Source organism: Dioscorea cayenensis, chromosome 19, assembly GCF_009730915.1.
Source record: "Dioscorea cayenensis subsp. rotundata cultivar TDr96_F1 chromosome 19, TDr96_F1_v2_PseudoChromosome.rev07_lg8_w22 25.fasta, whole genome shotgun sequence".
Classification (NCBI taxonomy): Eukaryota; Viridiplantae; Streptophyta; class Magnoliopsida; order Dioscoreales; family Dioscoreaceae; genus Dioscorea; species Dioscorea cayenensis.
The window spans coordinates 3738088-3756076 of NC_052489.1; the positions used below are offsets into that span (position 1 = coordinate 3738088).

The following is a 17989-nucleotide window of genomic DNA, read 5'->3' on the forward strand; positions in this document are numbered from 1 at the left end:
CAACCTATTTGACATTTTTCATAATTTCAATCTCTTATTTTTCTACTTTTAATTATTATTATCATTTGTTTTACAATACCAATTTTACAATACTATTTTTTTTTTTTACGTAAGAACTCATTTTTTTTACTTGGCCTTAATTGCGATGGCAACGGGTGAGTTTGACCTTTTTTTGTGTCCACTCCAAGAGGGCCAAAAAGAATATTTAATTTTGTTAATGACCAAGTGATCTATTGGTAATCAAATAAAATCTTTTACAAGTGATGAGAGTTGGATGAGGGCATATTTTTAAAAATGTGAATAGTAGTTATATACGAGTGGTTTAAGTAGCTCGAAGAGAGATGAAAGCTAGCTGTTTTCACTCTTGGTTTAGATATTCTAAAACTCGCCGCTCTCTAGGTGCACACACTGCCTAACGTCATGTGAAGGTATAAATGTAAAATCAGGAATAATTTAATAATTTTAAATAAATTTAAATTAATAAGCGAAGTATTTATTATAAAATTTAAAAAATAAGGTAGATCTCATGTTACTTTTCCTATTTAAAAAATTTAGAAAATAATTATTTTATAATTATTTATTGTTTTCAAAAATTTTTCTTGGCTCAAATAAATTTTATCTTAATTTTTATATATTTTTTAAATATAAAAATATATCCAATCATTAATAATTTGATAAAAATGAACTAGGCCTAGGTTCAAATTTCCCAACTTTATTATCGTCCTTCATTTGCTGCCAAAATGAGCATTTGAAACTCTTCGCCGGAGAAGATCACCGCGCTTGCCCCTCCCCACCACCTCCGCTCCTCCACCGCCGGTCGCCGGCTCCTCACAAGGTCCTAGAACGACGATACCTTCAAGGTCCTAGCTTCTTCTTCTCTTTCGTTGTCCAATTGAAGGTTTTTGTCTCGAGATCTCCTCCCTTGATCCAAAAACACTGGTTTTTTTTTTTGTCTTCTATTTCGATCGCTTTATGGCTTGGAATAGAAGCCCTGGAGTTTGATATTGTGAGAAAGAGGAAGTTTTTCAATGGAGGACGAACTCGACTTGTTGCCTCTGAGTAAGCGGCTGAAGCTGCTAGTGTCTATGAAGCCTTCGTCGCCTCTTGTTGTTTCCTCCATTCCTGCTCCTCCGCAGTAATTGGGAATTTCGTTGCTCTTTCTTTTGATTTTTGTTCTTTTGGTTTATTTCATTTGAATGTTGTGTTTTATGGGTGATTTCAGGTGTTCTGGTGGTGTTTCTGTTGAGCCGGTGCTTAATGAAGTTTACCAGGTATTTCTTGAGGAATTCTTAGAATTATCGATTAAATTTTTTATTTGGTTTTGTTTTATTGAAGATTTGATTTGTTCTGCGAGTATGCTTGTAACCCTAGTGAATTTTGATTCTGGGTCTTTAAACTTGCTTGTTCATTGTCTGTATGAAATTATTGCATTTTGTATAATTTTTTTTTAATGTGTAATGTAGTTCTTTGATATGGACAATTCTCCGTTGGAATTCAGGACTGATTTGATACTTGGTTCTTAAGTTTATCTTTTGTGTTAGTGTTAATTCTTAAGGATCTTAGTTAGATTTCACACTGCTAAACCCTAGCTTGTTAGGATGAATGGATAGAAGTACAATATAATTAGTGTTTGCAAGCATGTGAGGTTGTAGAAAAATAACTTTCTTTTCTTTTCCTTATTCTTCTTTCACATTCTCTCTTGCTGCTTGAAGAAATTTGCTGAATAATTTTACAAAATTAAACTATGGCATTGTTGTGGATGGAAGAATAAGACAATATATTATAAATTTCTTTGTGAAATTTATCATCTCTGAACTCTTTTTATCTTCATATGCTTTTTTTTCCTGGCCAAGCTCAATGTATTGGTGGACGGTTGCTTTTTAAATAGAATTTGCAGCTTATGTTATTATTTTATTTGTTTGCTTCCCTTGTTCCATGATTATGAGGGGACTTGTCGATGCTCATTAGAAACCTACTTATGTCTCTTCTCAAGTAACCTTTCTTCTTATCTGTGAAGAGCACACTGTGCCTACATTGTCAATGTACTTGGGCAAATTCATACAAAATGTAAAGTTAGTAAATGTGGTGGTAAGTCTGGTTCTCTGTTATGGAAATCCAATTTCAAACTCCCAGGTCTCCCAGCATTTTACTCTTAGCTACGTTTACTGTCTTTATGATAGGAAAATGATTTCATATCAATTGATGACACCTTGTTGTGGCTAATCTAATAAATGTAATGGCATTTCTGTTAGTATATTTTTATCTTTTATTTTACTTATTTATGCAGAAGTGGCCGGGACTACCGAGAGGTGTAAAATTTGATCCTTCTGATGAAGATTTGATTTGGCATTTGCTTGGAAAAACAGGGAAAGGGAAGGTTATGCCTCATCCGTTCATCAACATATTTGTGACTTCCCTTGATGATGACATTATGATTGGTCATACCCATCCTGACTTTCTTCCAGGTAAAAATCCAAAATATTTATTATATCTCATTATTGTCATCTCTCCTTATATTGTTTCTCAAACACTCCTATGTACTAGGAATTAAGCAGGATGGAAGGCCATCTTATTTCTTCCACAGAATACTCAAGACTCAGTTTGAGAGGCAAAATATCTGTTGGAACAAGATTGGAAAGGCAAAGCCAGTGCTTGTAGATGGGATATATCCAGGGAGTAAGAATATCATGATTCTATATGTGAATGAGCAAAATGGTGAGAAACTTGAGAGAACAAATTGGGTGATGCACCAGTATCAACTTGGTGCAGAAGAAGTTGAGGAGGGGGCTCTTGTACTGTCTAAAGTCTTCTATCAGCAAAGACACAAAGCAAGTAGAAAGGGTGGCCAAGACATGGCTTCTGACTCCATAGGTGTTGTATTAAATGAAGTAAAACCTTTAGCTGGTGCTGAGCTGGTTCTTTCTGAATCTCATAGTGAAAATCAGCATTCTGATATCAATTACGTTCTAAAACCTTCTCAAGTATTGTTCTCCTCTGGTTCTCTTCTCTCTTTGGATTGGATTTTCAATGTTTGAATATAGGGTAAAGAAAAAAGGCTATACAGAAGTATTAGCCCGATGCATTGTTATAGAAATTTTCTTAATTAACCAGTTTTAATTGGTAAAAGAAATTGTTCTCAACTCATTGTTGTTAGAATTGTTGTGAAAATCTTCTAACAGAAAGTCATATTTCCAGATGTCAACTTGTTATCAGATTGGAAGCAATGATGATTATTTTGAACAGCAAAAATTGGGTTATGGAAACCATCCAGAAGTAAGTGGATATCTGTTGATAACTGAGCTCCAAGTTCGTTCATTGTCTCAACAACTTGAATATTGTATCTAAACACATGAAGTTCTTCTTTGATTGCAGTCTTTTGCTAGTGAAGAAGAAAATTGTGCCAAATCTTGTGAATGTGGCCAAAGTCAAATGTCTTGTGATCTGGGTCAAGATATGAGAAGATGTCAAAAGGTAAGAGCTATGATTATTCTATAAATAATGATCTTCAAGATGGGAAAGGAGAGAGGCAATGTCAGATGGTAGGTCGCCATTTGACATATCTGATTATTAATTCATCAGTGTAGTTTGCCATTTCATTTATCTGCCCTTAAAGTCCTCTATTGATTATTGATGTCAAAATGGAGCAGTAAGTGCATGGGCTAGTTTTTTCTGTACATATCTTGTGTTCTGCATCCATCTTGCAAAATGATTAGCACATCTGATTAAACCACATTTTGTTTTTATGGTCATGGTGCTGAGAAGGATGCTCAAGTGTCTGTTAGCACTTCAACTCCAAATTCATCAGAAAGTGTGATTACTCAAAGTCCATCAGTTGTTGTTCAGATTTTATCAATTACCAACAGTGGGAAAAGCAATTCCTTAGTGCAAACTGACTACCATACAGAAAGTAAAGAAATTGGCCAAATATTGTCATGCCAAGTGTCTGCCTCTGATATTAATAGTGACCATCGAACATGCGATACATTTAAAACAAATGACTTGGAGTATTTAAGAACTGATACATGTGCCCCAGAGAAGAATATCAATAGTTCTTATATGGTCCCAGATGCGAGAAGTCATTCAGATAGCCCTTCATCAGTGATTCCCTTATCACTGGAAGGCCAGGATAGCAACCATAGACAGTCATATGAAACAAGAACTCTAGATGCTAACTTGTCGTCTAGTCAAGAACTAAAACCAGAAAATATAAATGGTGATAATCTGCTGCTTGATCCATCATTTCCAGTTAAGGTGAAGCGTGAACCTTCAGAAGGTGAAGCTGGCAGTACTTGTGAAGTGCATAATGTAGTTACTCACTACGCATCAAAAGAGAACCATGCTCAAGATGATAATTTGTCAGGTGGAAGAAATATACAAAATTGTTTGTCACTCAGTGGTCTACCTTTAGAAAGCCCTTTTGTCAATACTCAATGTTCAAAAAAAGCTGCAAAATACCCAGATAATGTTTTGCTAGGTAAGGACAACATGCCTGCAGAAAGTGACAGCATAGGTTACGGCCGGAGTCTTCATCCTGAAGAACGAAATTTGAAAGCTGTGAATAGGCATTCAAATTCTGCTTCCTCAAACTCAATTGGTAAAGTTAAGTTTGAACCACTTGAGAACTGTATACCTGTACCGGGGCAAACAGATTTTCCAAGGGATGAAGTTAAAATAGAACTTGCTAATGATAATTCCTCAGATATAGACAACATTCCTCTTATAGATCGTATGAGGATGCTAGTGTCATTGTCAGTTACTGGAGTTGAGTGTAGTGGCAAGAAAAGATGTCCCGAACCCACTGCACTCCCTGCTTCTAGTTTTGATTCTTTCAATTCTGAGAATCCCAAAAGGAAATCCTTCTCTCTTCGAAAGAAGAGGAAAAAGACTGCTACGTAAGAACAACAATTTCATTTTTCTATCCTTATGTTTTTGTTGTCTAATGATCTTAGTCTTAAACTTTCATATGTTCTGCACAAAATTCTGTTCAGGAATTCAGTGGAAACAGCCCTGGAGGAAGATGCTCCAGGACTTCTAGAGGTATGCTGTTAGTTTCATTGCAGGATTTTAATTGGTTTGTTTGGATATCTCTATGAAACTTTTTTTGCTGGACAGGTTCTTCTTGACAAAGGAATAACAGCTGAGGAAATTAAGCTTTATGGGGATGTTGATGATGATGATGATGATGTTGGTGATGTTTTTTTCAAATGAAGACAGTTTTGAAGATCTGGAGAGTGTGATAACCAAGGTTTGTAATTTATCTTAAAGATAGTCTGATGCTTAACCACCTGGGCAACTATGGGCTAGATAGCTAGCCATTTGAAACCCCTTTTCATTTACTGGTTCTCCTTTCCTTAGCCATTTTTTGCTTTGGAAATATTATATATCATTAATGCAAACTTTGATGATAATAAATATTTGGACATCTCACAGTGTGTTCCACATTGGCTTAGTTTAAATAGGACTTGTTCTCTGTGGTTATGACTCCAGCTAAAGATAAATTTTATTAAATTTACACATATTTTGGTCTTTTGACACAACTCTTGCATTTGTGGGAAGTGATCTGATAAGGTCTGAATGTTTTCCTACTGAACCATTGCAAGTATTGCCCATCTTCCCCTAAGAAAGCTGCATAAATGGCCTCTCTAAAGTCTAAGCTAGTATATGATATACACCTACTAACATGCATGAAATCTCTTCTGCCAATCCTTCGTTACCTCACTGTTCGAAATGTAAATTGTGAAATAATTTAAAATTTTTAAATACCTTGAGATATCTGGACGAATAAATTGAACTTTAAATGCAATTAATGATAATTATTATTAATATTTTGGGTGCAATCAAGTATATAATTTCTTAGAAAGCATATTTTAAAAACGATCCATGTGGATATCCATATTCTTGTGCTAATTGATGCAGACAGCCTCAGATATGCAAATTGTATGCTTCAATCCAATATTTTTAGGCTTTACATGCAATCTTATTGTCTTCAGGGGTATGCAGACAGTTGCACATAATTCTTTAAGAAGCACATATAAAAACAATTCCCAAGGATATTCTTGCACTAGTAATAGTTGATACCCTTGGTATGCAGACTGCAATTTTTTTGCTTCATGGGATGAGCAAGCAATCTCACATTTTTGACACACACTAAACTTCAAGATTTTATTATTTATTCCAAAGTTGCATGTTTACTCACGTATGCAGTGTTCTTATAGGAATTGTGCTTTTTGTTTCAGTTTTTCTCTGAGCGTTCTTCGTTGTTCAAGCTCCCCTCATCACGACAGGTTAAGGGATCAAAAGTTGATTACTGTTTGCCCTGCTTGATTGCTCTCATTGAGCAGGTATGGAGTGTATTTAACAGTCTTTTGTGTATGAAGTTCTTGTTGCTTGATGTGTATGTGGCCTGTAGTTCATGACATTCTTCTTGTGATGTGATGAGATTTCTAACAATTTCTAGACTCGGTATTTGCGGTTTCGAAATAATCCTGTTGAATGGGGATGGTGTAGAGATCTGCAGTCCTTCATTTTTGTTTTCGAAAAGCATAACAGGTTATGCTTCCATCTAATTTTCATTCTCATAAGAGATATTTCTGTTTCTTCTTTTTAATGGGATGATGTAATGACCCAGGAATATTACTATTATGCAGAATAGTTTTAGAACGTCCTGAATATGGGTATGCCACATATTTCTTTGAGCTTGTGGATTCTTTGCCAATAAAGTGGCAGATTAGGAGGTTGGTAACGGCAATGAAACTTGCCAGCTGCAGCAGGACTGCCATCATTGAAAACAAAACTATACTGGTATGCTTCACATTTACTCTTTTTCATTTCACAACCTTCGTTAAAGCTAAAAGTGATGATCTGCTTTATAATATTTTATTTGGCTGTCACAATTCTCAGTGAGCATTTGAACTTCTTTAATGCTTCCTTTGACTTTGGTTTGTCCCTCAAGCTACATTTGGATTACTGCCAATTTTATTTACAGTTCTGTTGGGTTGTATTTGAAGTTCGATAAACTGACACATTGTCTTGTACAGGCTGAAGATTTGACCGAGGGAGAAGCACGAGTTTTGGAAGCATATGGTTGGGCGCCTAATACTGGACTGGGCTCGATGCTTAACTATTGTGACAGGGTGGTTCATGACAAGAGGAATGATTGGTTCATCTCAGAATGGAGAGCCAGGATAGCTAGGCTGCTGATTGAGGGTTATAGTGGAGGCTGTACTGTACTCTCCGATCTCCCAAAGAAGGTTGTTGAGTACATGAGCAACCAAAACCCGGAAATCAAGCTAGAGGTAGAGCTAGAGCATGGTGGTGATTGCTACCCAGAAATCAAGTTAGAAGGTTTAAACTAGGCCTTTATTATGTGAACAATCAGGCATCTTAATGTAGAGCAGTAACAGCATTGTATACAAATTTCATAAGCTATTAACCAGGTCTTCTGGTTTTGTAAATGCCATTAAATTTTCCAGTCTACATTAACATTAACATCTAGCATCTGATTGTATGTTTTTATCATAATGAGTCTGGGATTACTGTTGCATTTATGAATGGTTGGTAACATGGTTCACATTGTTAAAATTGCTGGGTTTTATGATCTTCATTCATTGTAGGTGGGAGAGGTGGAATGCAAATGGTTCTCGGTATGTGGGTGATCTATCAAGCTCAATAGGTATGAATTTCTGCTGTTAAATGCGGATGATATTGATGCTGTTGGTTGTTAAATTTGCTCATGTCTATAATCTCAATTCATTGTAGGTGTAGTTGCGAAGAAAACCGCAAGCCAGATTGTTCTCGGAGATCAAGTATTTTGGGCAATTATATCAATTGTATGGCTCCAAGCAGACAATAAAACTGCAGAATGACCTGTTAAGGTTCATCGGTATGAATTTCTGTTGCTAATTGTGATGACATCAGTGCTGGACTTTATTAAATTATTAAATTTTCTGAATTTATGATCTTCAATCAGATTGATATTGTACCTGACAACGTTTAGTTCTATCCTGGACAATCAGAAAGCTTGGAAAGCAGAGATCAGGTCTCTTCGGGTCGTTACATCAATGTGGTGATCTGTCATGCTTCATCGGTATGATGTTCTATTTGTCTTTGCTTTGCAAGTTCTTTTAAGCATCCGTATACTCTTTCGTCTATTGCCTTCTTTTATTTCATCATTGAAGTAGCCAACACTGCAACAAAACAATATCTCCATCATTCTCTCGTTTTTCCGTTCGACATCTTTTGTTCACTTTGAGAGAAATACTTATTTGGTGATATAGGCAAACTTTCTGTTTGATTCAATAAAAACTTGTCAAATAGGTGATGCTATGTGTATTCCTGTGTAAAGTTAGATGTTGCTCTTTTCTTAGATATATTTTTAATATATTTTTCCCAGTTTCGGTGATATGATATGAAGTGTTTAAGTACTTCAAAGGGTATATAAATTTGTTTTCTAGTTCTAGTAAGTCTTGCATCAAAATATTATACAGCTCAACTAGTCAAAATCAAAGAGAAGATTAGAAACCATGTGAAAACAAACAACCTTCTCTTATATATATATATATATATATATAGATGATGTTCTTGATGCTTATATTTGGTTGTTATTTAGTTAATACTCAAGGTCTGAAGAGGAGGGAGGAGGTATAGAGAAATATGATTTCATTTTCCATCTTTTCATTACAAGGTACGTAAGTGGTCATGTTCTGTTTTAGAGTAGAGTAGGGTTTAGTGTTCTTTGGAAGATGGTCAATTCTAGTCACACTAACTTCATCACAAGCTAAGCCATTAATCAAAACGGATATTTTTTTTTTAAATAAAAAATGTATTTCAAGCTAGTTTAATAAAATAAAAAATCTTATAATAATAATAATAAGATTTTCAAGTAAACAGTAAAAAAAGAGGTATTAATTGAATGGTTAGTATTCTTGTCAATAAAAAGCTAACTAATTGAGTGCGGTTTGCTTGTAAAATATTATTATTATTATTATTATTATTATTATTATTATTATTATTATTATTAAGAAGTTGTGTAAAAATGCATTATTCCAAAGTTTATAAAAAAAAAAAAAAATCAAATGGTTAATATATATACAAATATATAAAGCACTCTTTGCATGAAAACAACTTACGTCCGCCCTTTGTATGCACTCTTCTCTTATTTTAGCTTTCTTCAAGGAAGGGTGAAAAAGATCACTTGCATGAACCTAGCTTTATCACAACTAAATATTATTTTAAATTTACTTTTTCATTGTATGTGTCTTTAATTGAAGTGATTGATTCAATTGCTAATACTTTTTATTTTTACGTAGAAATAAACTAGTTTGAGGAGTTCTTATTTGTTAGGAATTCATAATATGAAACACTTAAAAGATTAAAAAAATAATAATTTTTTTTTGTAGTTTTATGTTTTATGATAGTTAATATATCTATATATATATATAAATATATCCAAAACTAAAACTTTATCAAATTAAGTCACACCTCACCAAAAGGATGTGAAGCCCTTTTCTTTAAATGTTTGATGAGATAATGTAAATTAATAAGCATTGATTCCCTTGATGTTTATAGTTGCATGACTTAATTAATTACAAAGTAGAATTTCTCTATATTTATCATCTAATATCCTTAAAATAACCTCTTCACCTAATTAACCCAAATCTTGTTAATAACAACCTTTTCATCACAAATTATATTATAGTTTTTTTTGTGGCGCATTTTGTATTTTTAGCAACACAAAAGACAAATATAGTTTTATATAATATATTTTATGCAAGTGGTGACAAATTATGGTTCAAAGAAAGCAACTAGTGATCATGTCTTGTAGTACATTAAAATCCTCTGCATTATTCAACTTGAAGCACGAGCCATTTTTTTTTTTTTATAATAAATTTTTGTTTCTTTTTTTCCCCCAAAATATTATCTCAATCAAGAAGATAAACACAATGTACATATATATATATATATATATATATATAAAATAAAAAGAGAAAGGAAATCTTTGTGTGGACTTTTGTGGCAGAGTGTTCTGCACTTGCAAAGCAAGCAAAGATTATTAAGTATTTGAGAGATGATGAGAGGGTTGGATTGTCTCATTCCAAGAAGTGTCACACGTGTGAAGGTGCTTCCTCGTTGTAACACGTGTGCATGGGTGAGACTTGGATTGGAAAACAAGGTCCTAATTAACTGAGACTTCCTCTAACTAAGCTTCTGTTCACTTTCTCTCTTTCTCTCTTTCTCTTTTCTTCTTCTTCTTCTTTGTGTTATATAAAGGTTGGTGTATGCTCTTTCTTTCTAGTGTTCTTCATCTTTCATCAATATCTATATATATATATATATATATATATCTTCTTCTCTTCTTTATTTATTTGTATTAATTGGTTTGTTGGAGAAATTAATAATAATAAGTAATAAGTAAGGAGGAGAAGAGGAGGAGATGGGGAGGAAGCCATGTTGTGAGAAAGTGGGGTTGAAGAAGGGGCCATGGACAGCTGATGAGGATAAGAAGCTCATCAACTTCATTCTCACCAATGGCCATTGCTGCTGGAGAGCTGTTCCTAAGCTTGCTGGTCCTCTCTCTCTCTTCTTCTTCTTCTTCTTCTTCATTTTTTTCTCTTTTTGATATATATATATATATATATATATATTGCTCTCTTTGTGTATCATTGTTTTCTCTCTTTCTTTATACTTCTTGTTCTCATCTTTTTCTTTATATAAAAAGCTTGTAACTCTAGTACTTACTTTTATGTATGTATGTATGTATGTATGTAGTAAATGATTGATATATTTATATAAAGTTAATGAGGGGGGTTTAATGATGATGTAGGCTTGCTAAGATGTGGCAAGAGTTGTAGACTAAGATGGACAAACTACCTGAGGCCTGACTTGAAGAGAGGCTTGCTTTCAGATTCTGAAGAACAAATGGTGATTGATCTCCATGCTCGTCTTGGAAACAGGTTCTTTCATTCATTCATTAATGAATTAATTATCTTCTTAATTAGTTAATTAATTCTTACAACAATGATTAAATAATCATAACAACAAATTTAACTTGCAGATGGTCTAAGATTGCATCACACTTACCTGGAAGAACAGATAATGAGATCAAGAACCATTGGAACACACACATCAAAAAGAAGTTAAAGAAGTTGGGAATTGATCCTCTCACTCACAAACCTCTCCCTTCAACTGATCAACAACATCTCCAACAACAACAACAACAACAACAACAACAAAAAGAAGAAGATGATGATGATGATGATGATTATAAGAAAAATGCAGTAGTTTCTATGGAGTCAAGAGATGAGTTTTGCACTGATGAAGTTCCTTTGATTCAACCTCATGAGATTCTTGTTCCTTCTTCTTCATCATCATCATCATCATCATCATCATCATGTTCTTCATCATGCATGGACTGGCTTGAGCCAATGCACTTTTGGGGACTAGATGAGTTCATGAGTGGCTGGGATTTCTTTGGTGATGATGCTAATGGAGTACTTTGGACTACTACTACTACTACTACTTCATCTCTTGATCATGATCTTCTTTTACAGTGTCCAAGGAGTACTCTTGCTACTACTCCTACTACTACTACTTCATCTCTTGATCATGATCTTCTTTTACAGTGTCCAAGGAGTACTCTTGCTACTACTCCTACTACTACTACTAGTAGTAGTAGTTACTTTGATCAAGAGGCTTGGAAATTTGAGCTCTTTTGAATTAATTTTATTTAATTTTATTCTCTTATTTTTAGTACTCTCTCTTTCTTTGGTTTATGTCCATGGTGTAAAGAAAATGAATAAATGGACAAGAGTTGTTATAAAAGACGTGTTATTTGTATTTCATTTTGAGCCACAAATGATACTTTATATGAAATGGGGAAGAATTGCAATCAATTACAAGTTTTTCTTCTTTTTCTTTTCCCTCCTCATCATTCTTCTTATTTTTTCTTTTATCATCTAAATTTGAAATTTAAGATTAATCACCTCTATTATACATAGTTTATATTTTTCCGTCTATACCTAGGGGCTTGTTTAATTTTCCTGTTATGTTGTTATTTTGTATCATTGAATTTTTTTTATAATTTTATTTTTTAATGTATTTATTATTTATCTATTTTATTAAAATAAATTATATTTTCTTTCAAAGTAAAAAGGCTCACAATGCGAATATGTGACCTAAAAATAAAATAAATAAAATAAAATAAAATAAAAAGTTTTTACTTTTCTCTAGGAATAAAAAAGGATATAATAATGTTTATATAAAGTTTTTTATTTAATGTTTATATGAAAATACCAAATATTTGGTTGTGAAAAGGGAAAAAAACATATTAATAATTTTCTTGAAGTCCTTAGTCTAACACCATCTAAAAATTATTCATAAAAAGCCAAAAGAGAAGAATAAATTTTGTTTTTGAAAGTTGAAGCTGCTAGCCTACCACTTTTCTTCTTTTGTGTGTTTCAAACTTCTAAACCTAATTAAGTTCATACTATTGACTCTAATAGTGATTAGCTTGCGTGATTAAATTAACTTACCCAAACAATGATAGTTTTGACTTAATGATTAGTCTCAAATAGCCTTATTATTATGAATAACGTTTTTTACTCTCCACTCTTTTGGATCTTGCAATCAAATTATTAATCCTATGTATAGTCCGCGCGTAGACTAAGATATTAAAAAAAGTATACAAGACGGCTAAAATTGAAACCTTAGTCAAAAGAAAAAATTTTGGTAGACAATAATTATAAGAACCTTTATTTTTATAAAATATTACAAAATGTATCATTATATGATATATAAATTTAAAATTTAGTGAATATTTTACATTATATAATTTAATATATATATAATTCATGTACTGGTCATGCACTGTACATTTGGACTCAGTATTGTTATTATACTATTCACATACATTGATGTGGGTTTTTAGTGAGAGAAACAGTGGTTTCATCCTCTAAAGTTGTAAGACAAGAGAATTTTTTTAGAAGGTTTATAAGCCACCGTAATTGGTGCATCTCTGTATCTATTTATCCCTTTAACAATTTATTTAGATGAAAGATGCTTATAGTCTATTAATTAATATATATAAATATATATTATAAACACTATAATTATGACGGATAATAATCAATAACCCCTACAACAACAATATGAGACACGTCATTTCGCCCTCGAATTAAAAGTCAAGAGTTTAAATTTCTCCGAATTAAAGTTTAAAGGCTTTGTTTGGTTGGGGGAGGAGGAGAGTGAGGGGTGTTGGGGGTGTGGGTGTTGTTTGGTTGAGGGAGTGAAGGGGGTGAGAGGGGTGAGGAGGGTGAGGCACCCTCCTCACCTCATAATCCACTCCCCAAATCGGGGTCTTTTTGGAGGAGTGGATGTTTATTGCTTTTTTTATTTTTTTAAATAATGTAAAAATACCATTAATGCCCCTTCATCTATATGTAGAATTCCTATTGTATCCTAGTGATTGTTTGTTTGGGATTGTGAATATGTTTATCATGAGCATAATTTTTTTGTTAAATATGAAAAATAGTGTATGATTTCCAAGTATGTTTTTCACCATTTTTAAGTTTATGAAAAAATATGACAAAAATAGGGTATGTTTGAATGATCATTGGGTGTTCACATTTTAACCAATATTTGTCAATTATAATCAAGATGTTATGACTCCTCATAATTTTTTTTTCGAATAAATATTTTTCCCTAATTATTGTGTGTGTTTTATAATGTTTATCATATATTATATATTGTGTTATTATTATTATTCTACAATTGATTATTATATATATTATTCTACAATTGATTATTATATATATTATTACCTATTTTTATCTAGACAGAGGGCAAAATAGTCAAGTACACATTACACTCTTTCTCTCCTCCCCACTCCTCTTTTTTCAACTAAATAAAAAAATAAACTACTCCTCCACACCCTCCATGAACCAAAACACAATATTTTTCTCAAACCCTCCATACTCCTCCCCCTCCCTCCCTCCCTCACTCCCTTCTCCCCTCCCTCGAACCAAACAGGGGGTAAGGGTCTAAGCATTTTATCAAAACATGATTTGTTCGCTATGAGATTTAGATTGATGGAAAATCTTTTTGACTTCTTTTTATTTGTGTTCAAACTTGTAAACCTCAGTTCTAAGATTCATGTTAAGGGAATAATAATAATAATAATAATAATAATAATAAAATAAAGAACATGAGTTACAATTTGCACCATACATTTGATCACAAATGGAAGCCTCTCATTACTTGAAATTAAAGAAGCCACCCATAAATTTCACTAGAGTGCCCAATAACTCTCAAAAGTGGGAACAGTTCCATATATATATATATATATATATATAACAAAAGAAGAATCCCACCAAACTCTTGAATAATAAACCCTTAAATAAAGAAAAAGTGGGCCTGAGATGTTCACTTTGATACTGATGAATAACTGTGAGTGTGCAACAGATCACAAAAACAAAATGGAAGTGTGAAAGATAAAGAGAGAGATTTCAAAGTTCACAATGATTGTCACAAAGAGTGCACTAGAATGTGAGAACTTATCTCAGGACATTTGTGCCTTTGTGTTGTATTGTATTGTGCCACAAACATTGAGAGAGAGAGAGAGAGAGAGAACACTAGTGGAATGCTCTATCATTCAATAACAGCTCCAAAGTTTTATTAATTAGTTAACATTTCAATTTTCAACTTCTTCTTTTTTACTAAATTCCTTCTTTGATGTGAATGAGTTTGAAAGCTATATATATATATATATATCTTACTAATTAAAGGGGCCCATTTTTCGCGTATTTGACTTTTAAAAATAACGCGTTCTACCGACTTGTTTTGTTTTCTTTGGTTTGATACAATTCATGAAGATAAATGATTCGATGTATTTTTACTAGAAAACAAAAAAAAGAAGAAAAGAAAAATTAGTTTAGAAAAGTTCTACATTGTTCTATATATATATATATATATCTATGGTGATGACAGGCTGTGTAGAACTTATAATGGTATGAATGAATGAGCATTTGAAGTTTGATTCTTCATTTTATACCTTTTTTTTTTTTAAGGTCTAGTGGTCTCATCATCTTTTTGGCGCTAAGTAATCATTAGTGAAGTGTAGACTTAAATGTTTTCCTTTAGAGTAATTTGATGAAGTTCAAATGGAGTAATGAGTATATATAATATACAATGTATTGTTGGACCATTCTCATCAAGACACATCTCTTCTTGTTTATATAATTATTAATTAATAATTCTTCAGATTTGTTTTTTAAGAAAATATATGGGTTAATTAGTATAACTAACTTTATTATTAGTCGGTAATATGAATGTAATCAGTTGTTGATTAATGATAACCCACTCATAATAAAAGCTTGATTTGATGTTTGATTTAATCTCTGGGATGATAATATATAAAGCAAGATACTGAGGAACAATTTAAGATTAATTGACTTTGGAAATGAACTACTCTTTTAAGTTCATACATTGTGACTTAATCAATTGAGCTTGGCTAAACTTTTAGTAATAAAATGTGAAATAAATTTTATCTTTGATTTATTTATCCCAAAAAGAAAATAAAAAAAATTTAAAGTTCAAGAAATAAATAAAATAATAACATATATGCATACTTAAATTTCCAACAATTTAATTTCTATTAATCCAAACATACCCAACTCCATTAAACTATTTAAATACATGACATTCTCTTGATATAAAAGAGAAAACAAAGTTAATTCTTAACTAATCACATCATTAGCATATATGAATATCAATTTAATTTTCATTATAATATTACTCCACACCAAATTAAAAAATTATAAATTTTATCTTATCCAACTCAATTATATATATGTATATATATATATATATAGTAATACACAAGTTTGAATAAAAAAAATTTAATTTTTTAAGGGACAATGTGCGTTATTGCCATTGGTGGGGGACAAAGAAAGAGACAACATTTATAATTTAATTAGGGCAAATGTAATTAGGGCAAATGTGCCAAGGATTTATGTAAGTCTGAAGTACCCCATTACATCAATGTTTTAAAAATCGGATTGAACCTGTTAGTTCAACTGAGAACCAATCAGAAAACCGGTTTAATTAATCATACCAAATAATAAATAATCGGATCGGCCGGTTCAAACGGTTCAACTGATGAATCGGTGAACTGGTTGAATTAGACCAGATGGTTGATTTATTTATTTAAATTTTTAAAGTTAAACCCCATCTCAAAAACAAAAAGCATGATGATTTTATTTTATTCCTATTTTTATTGTTTTTTGGTTGTTGTTTACTTATATTTTATTTAATTCTTTATTTTTGAATATTTGTTGTATGAATATATCCTTATATATTTGTATTTCGAAAAATTCAATTTTATGTAGAGTTGACACTTTGTGACCTTATAAAGACAATATAACTTTACAATACGTAATTTTTTATTTTTTTATTTTTTAAATTTTAAAAATTTTATTTATTTAAAAAATATTAAATCCAGTTGAATTGGTCGGTTCAACTGGTTGGACCGTGAATCAATTGCCTAACCAGACAACTGGTTCGATTTTTAAAACATTGCATTACATATTCCTCCCTTAAAATGTTTGTGCTCTCATATTTTTACTTAGGCCTGCATATTACAGAAAATTTTGTGATTAAAAAACACGTGGCACATTTGTCCACATCATAATGATGATGATAATAAACAATAAATTTTAAAAAATTATTTTAAAAAATTATATTTTAGAAACCATTTAAAATAATTTTTTTATTTTGATTGTTTTTCATCATCATCATTATTTATATAGGAAATATCTAACTAATAAATTTTTTTTCCATGCATAGAGGCTGCTTTGTTGGCGAGCAAATATGTATTTAGAAAAATATTTTTTTGAAAATTAATTCTGAAAAAAAATTTATACAAGCTGATCATACTTTAATCCAATAAATACTACTTTAAGATTGTATTTTTATTAATAAAAATATTAATTAACATTATTTTTTTAAAACTAATTAATAAATATATTTATTGAAATAATTAAATCTTATAAATGGACTTGTGGTGTAAATTTGGATTGCTTTGGTGAAGAATGTCCTTATCCACGATTTATCAAAATTTTTTTTTAAAATTATTATTTTTATTTTAATAAAATTTACATTAACACTGCCAATTTAAGCTGAATATTTATCAAGTAAATAACTATCGTTAATAAGGAGTTGATTTTTATTTAAGTTAATTCTTTCATCGTTGATAATTATGTGACAGGAAGACTGACTGAAGGGCTAATAAAAATGAAAATAACTTAGTATAATTTTATCTTTCGTAGGCATTTTCACTTGGCAAGCATCATTTAGATACCCTTCAATTCATTTAAGAAATTAATTTTAATTATATTTTTATTTTCACCTTTTTTTCTTCACATTTCAACCAATATAAATAAAACTAGCGATCAGATCAAAAACATGTAATTTTCACACTTGATTGATTAATTTCATTTCATTTCTGAAAATAAGATACATCAACATGAAGTAATGTTAGTATCGATGATTCCGTTTCCGGAAGGGAATTTGAGGAACTCTTTGAGTTTTAAGTTTGAACATACATTGTGATGTGTTTAAACTTTAAACTTTAGTTAGGCTACTCTTCCTATCAACACAGCAGAAACAAGACCCAAATTACAATATGCAGCAATCACACCAACGAAACCGACCAAAATAAATAAATAAATAAATAAATAATAAAAACAAAACAATAAGAGAAATCCAATTCTCGGTTTGCCAAATGAAAAATTTATTTTCTAAGACAGTTTAATTTTCAAATAATAAGTTTACCAAATTGACTATATCAAATGATCTATCAATCTATTTGGAAAATCAATATGGTATATGGTATACTTTTCAAGGTAAGAGTGTAACATTTTCCTCTTAAATCAAAATGTATATGCATGGCCCTGATCAATAAATTAAAATTAATTTAAAAACTCAACAATATAAG

At 31.5% G+C, this 17989-nt stretch overlaps 2 protein-coding genes across 2 annotated transcripts; both read left to right on the forward strand.

The window, feature by feature from the left end:
* The first annotated feature begins 706 nt into the window (after positions 1 to 706).
* LOC120283916 lies at positions 707 to 7482 on the forward strand. The gene is given in 14 exon segments (XM_039290718.1): positions 707 to 1135; positions 1223 to 1271; positions 2288 to 2465; positions 2545 to 2981; positions 3196 to 3273; positions 3373 to 3471; positions 3763 to 4892; positions 4989 to 5037; positions 5113 to 5211; positions 5213 to 5245; positions 6237 to 6341; positions 6458 to 6549; positions 6648 to 6801; positions 7038 to 7482. Coding segments are annotated over 14 exon segments (2928 nt in total). The 5' UTR covers positions 707 to 1028; the 3' UTR covers positions 7356 to 7482.
* A 2551-nt stretch (positions 7483 to 10033) lies between these two features.
* LOC120283915 (transcription factor MYB20-like) lies at positions 10034 to 11740 on the forward strand. The gene is made up of 4 exons (XM_039290717.1): positions 10034 to 10269; positions 10416 to 10565; positions 10823 to 10952; positions 11054 to 11740. Exons 2-4 carry the CDS (start codon positions 10433 to 10435, stop codon positions 11712 to 11714), a joined length of 924 nt encoding a protein of 307 aa, XP_039146651.1. The 5' UTR covers positions 10034 to 10269; positions 10416 to 10432; the 3' UTR covers positions 11715 to 11740.
* The last annotated feature ends 6249 nt before the right edge of the window (positions 11741 to 17989 follow it).

Bases quoted from the DNA above. Each gene is read 5' to 3' on its own strand.
- LOC120283915 (XM_039290717.1), top strand. From the start codon at position 10,433: ATGGGGAGGAAGCCATGTTGTGAGAAAGTGGGGTTGAAGAAGGGGCCA. The intron at 10,566-10,822 runs GTCCTCTCTCTC...ATGATGATGTAG, and splicing joins AGCTGTTCCTAAGCTTGCTG to GCTTGCTAAGATGTGGCAAG. The intron at 10,953-11,053 runs GTTCTTTCATTC...TTTAACTTGCAG, and splicing joins CATGCTCGTCTTGGAAACAG to ATGGTCTAAGATTGCATCAC.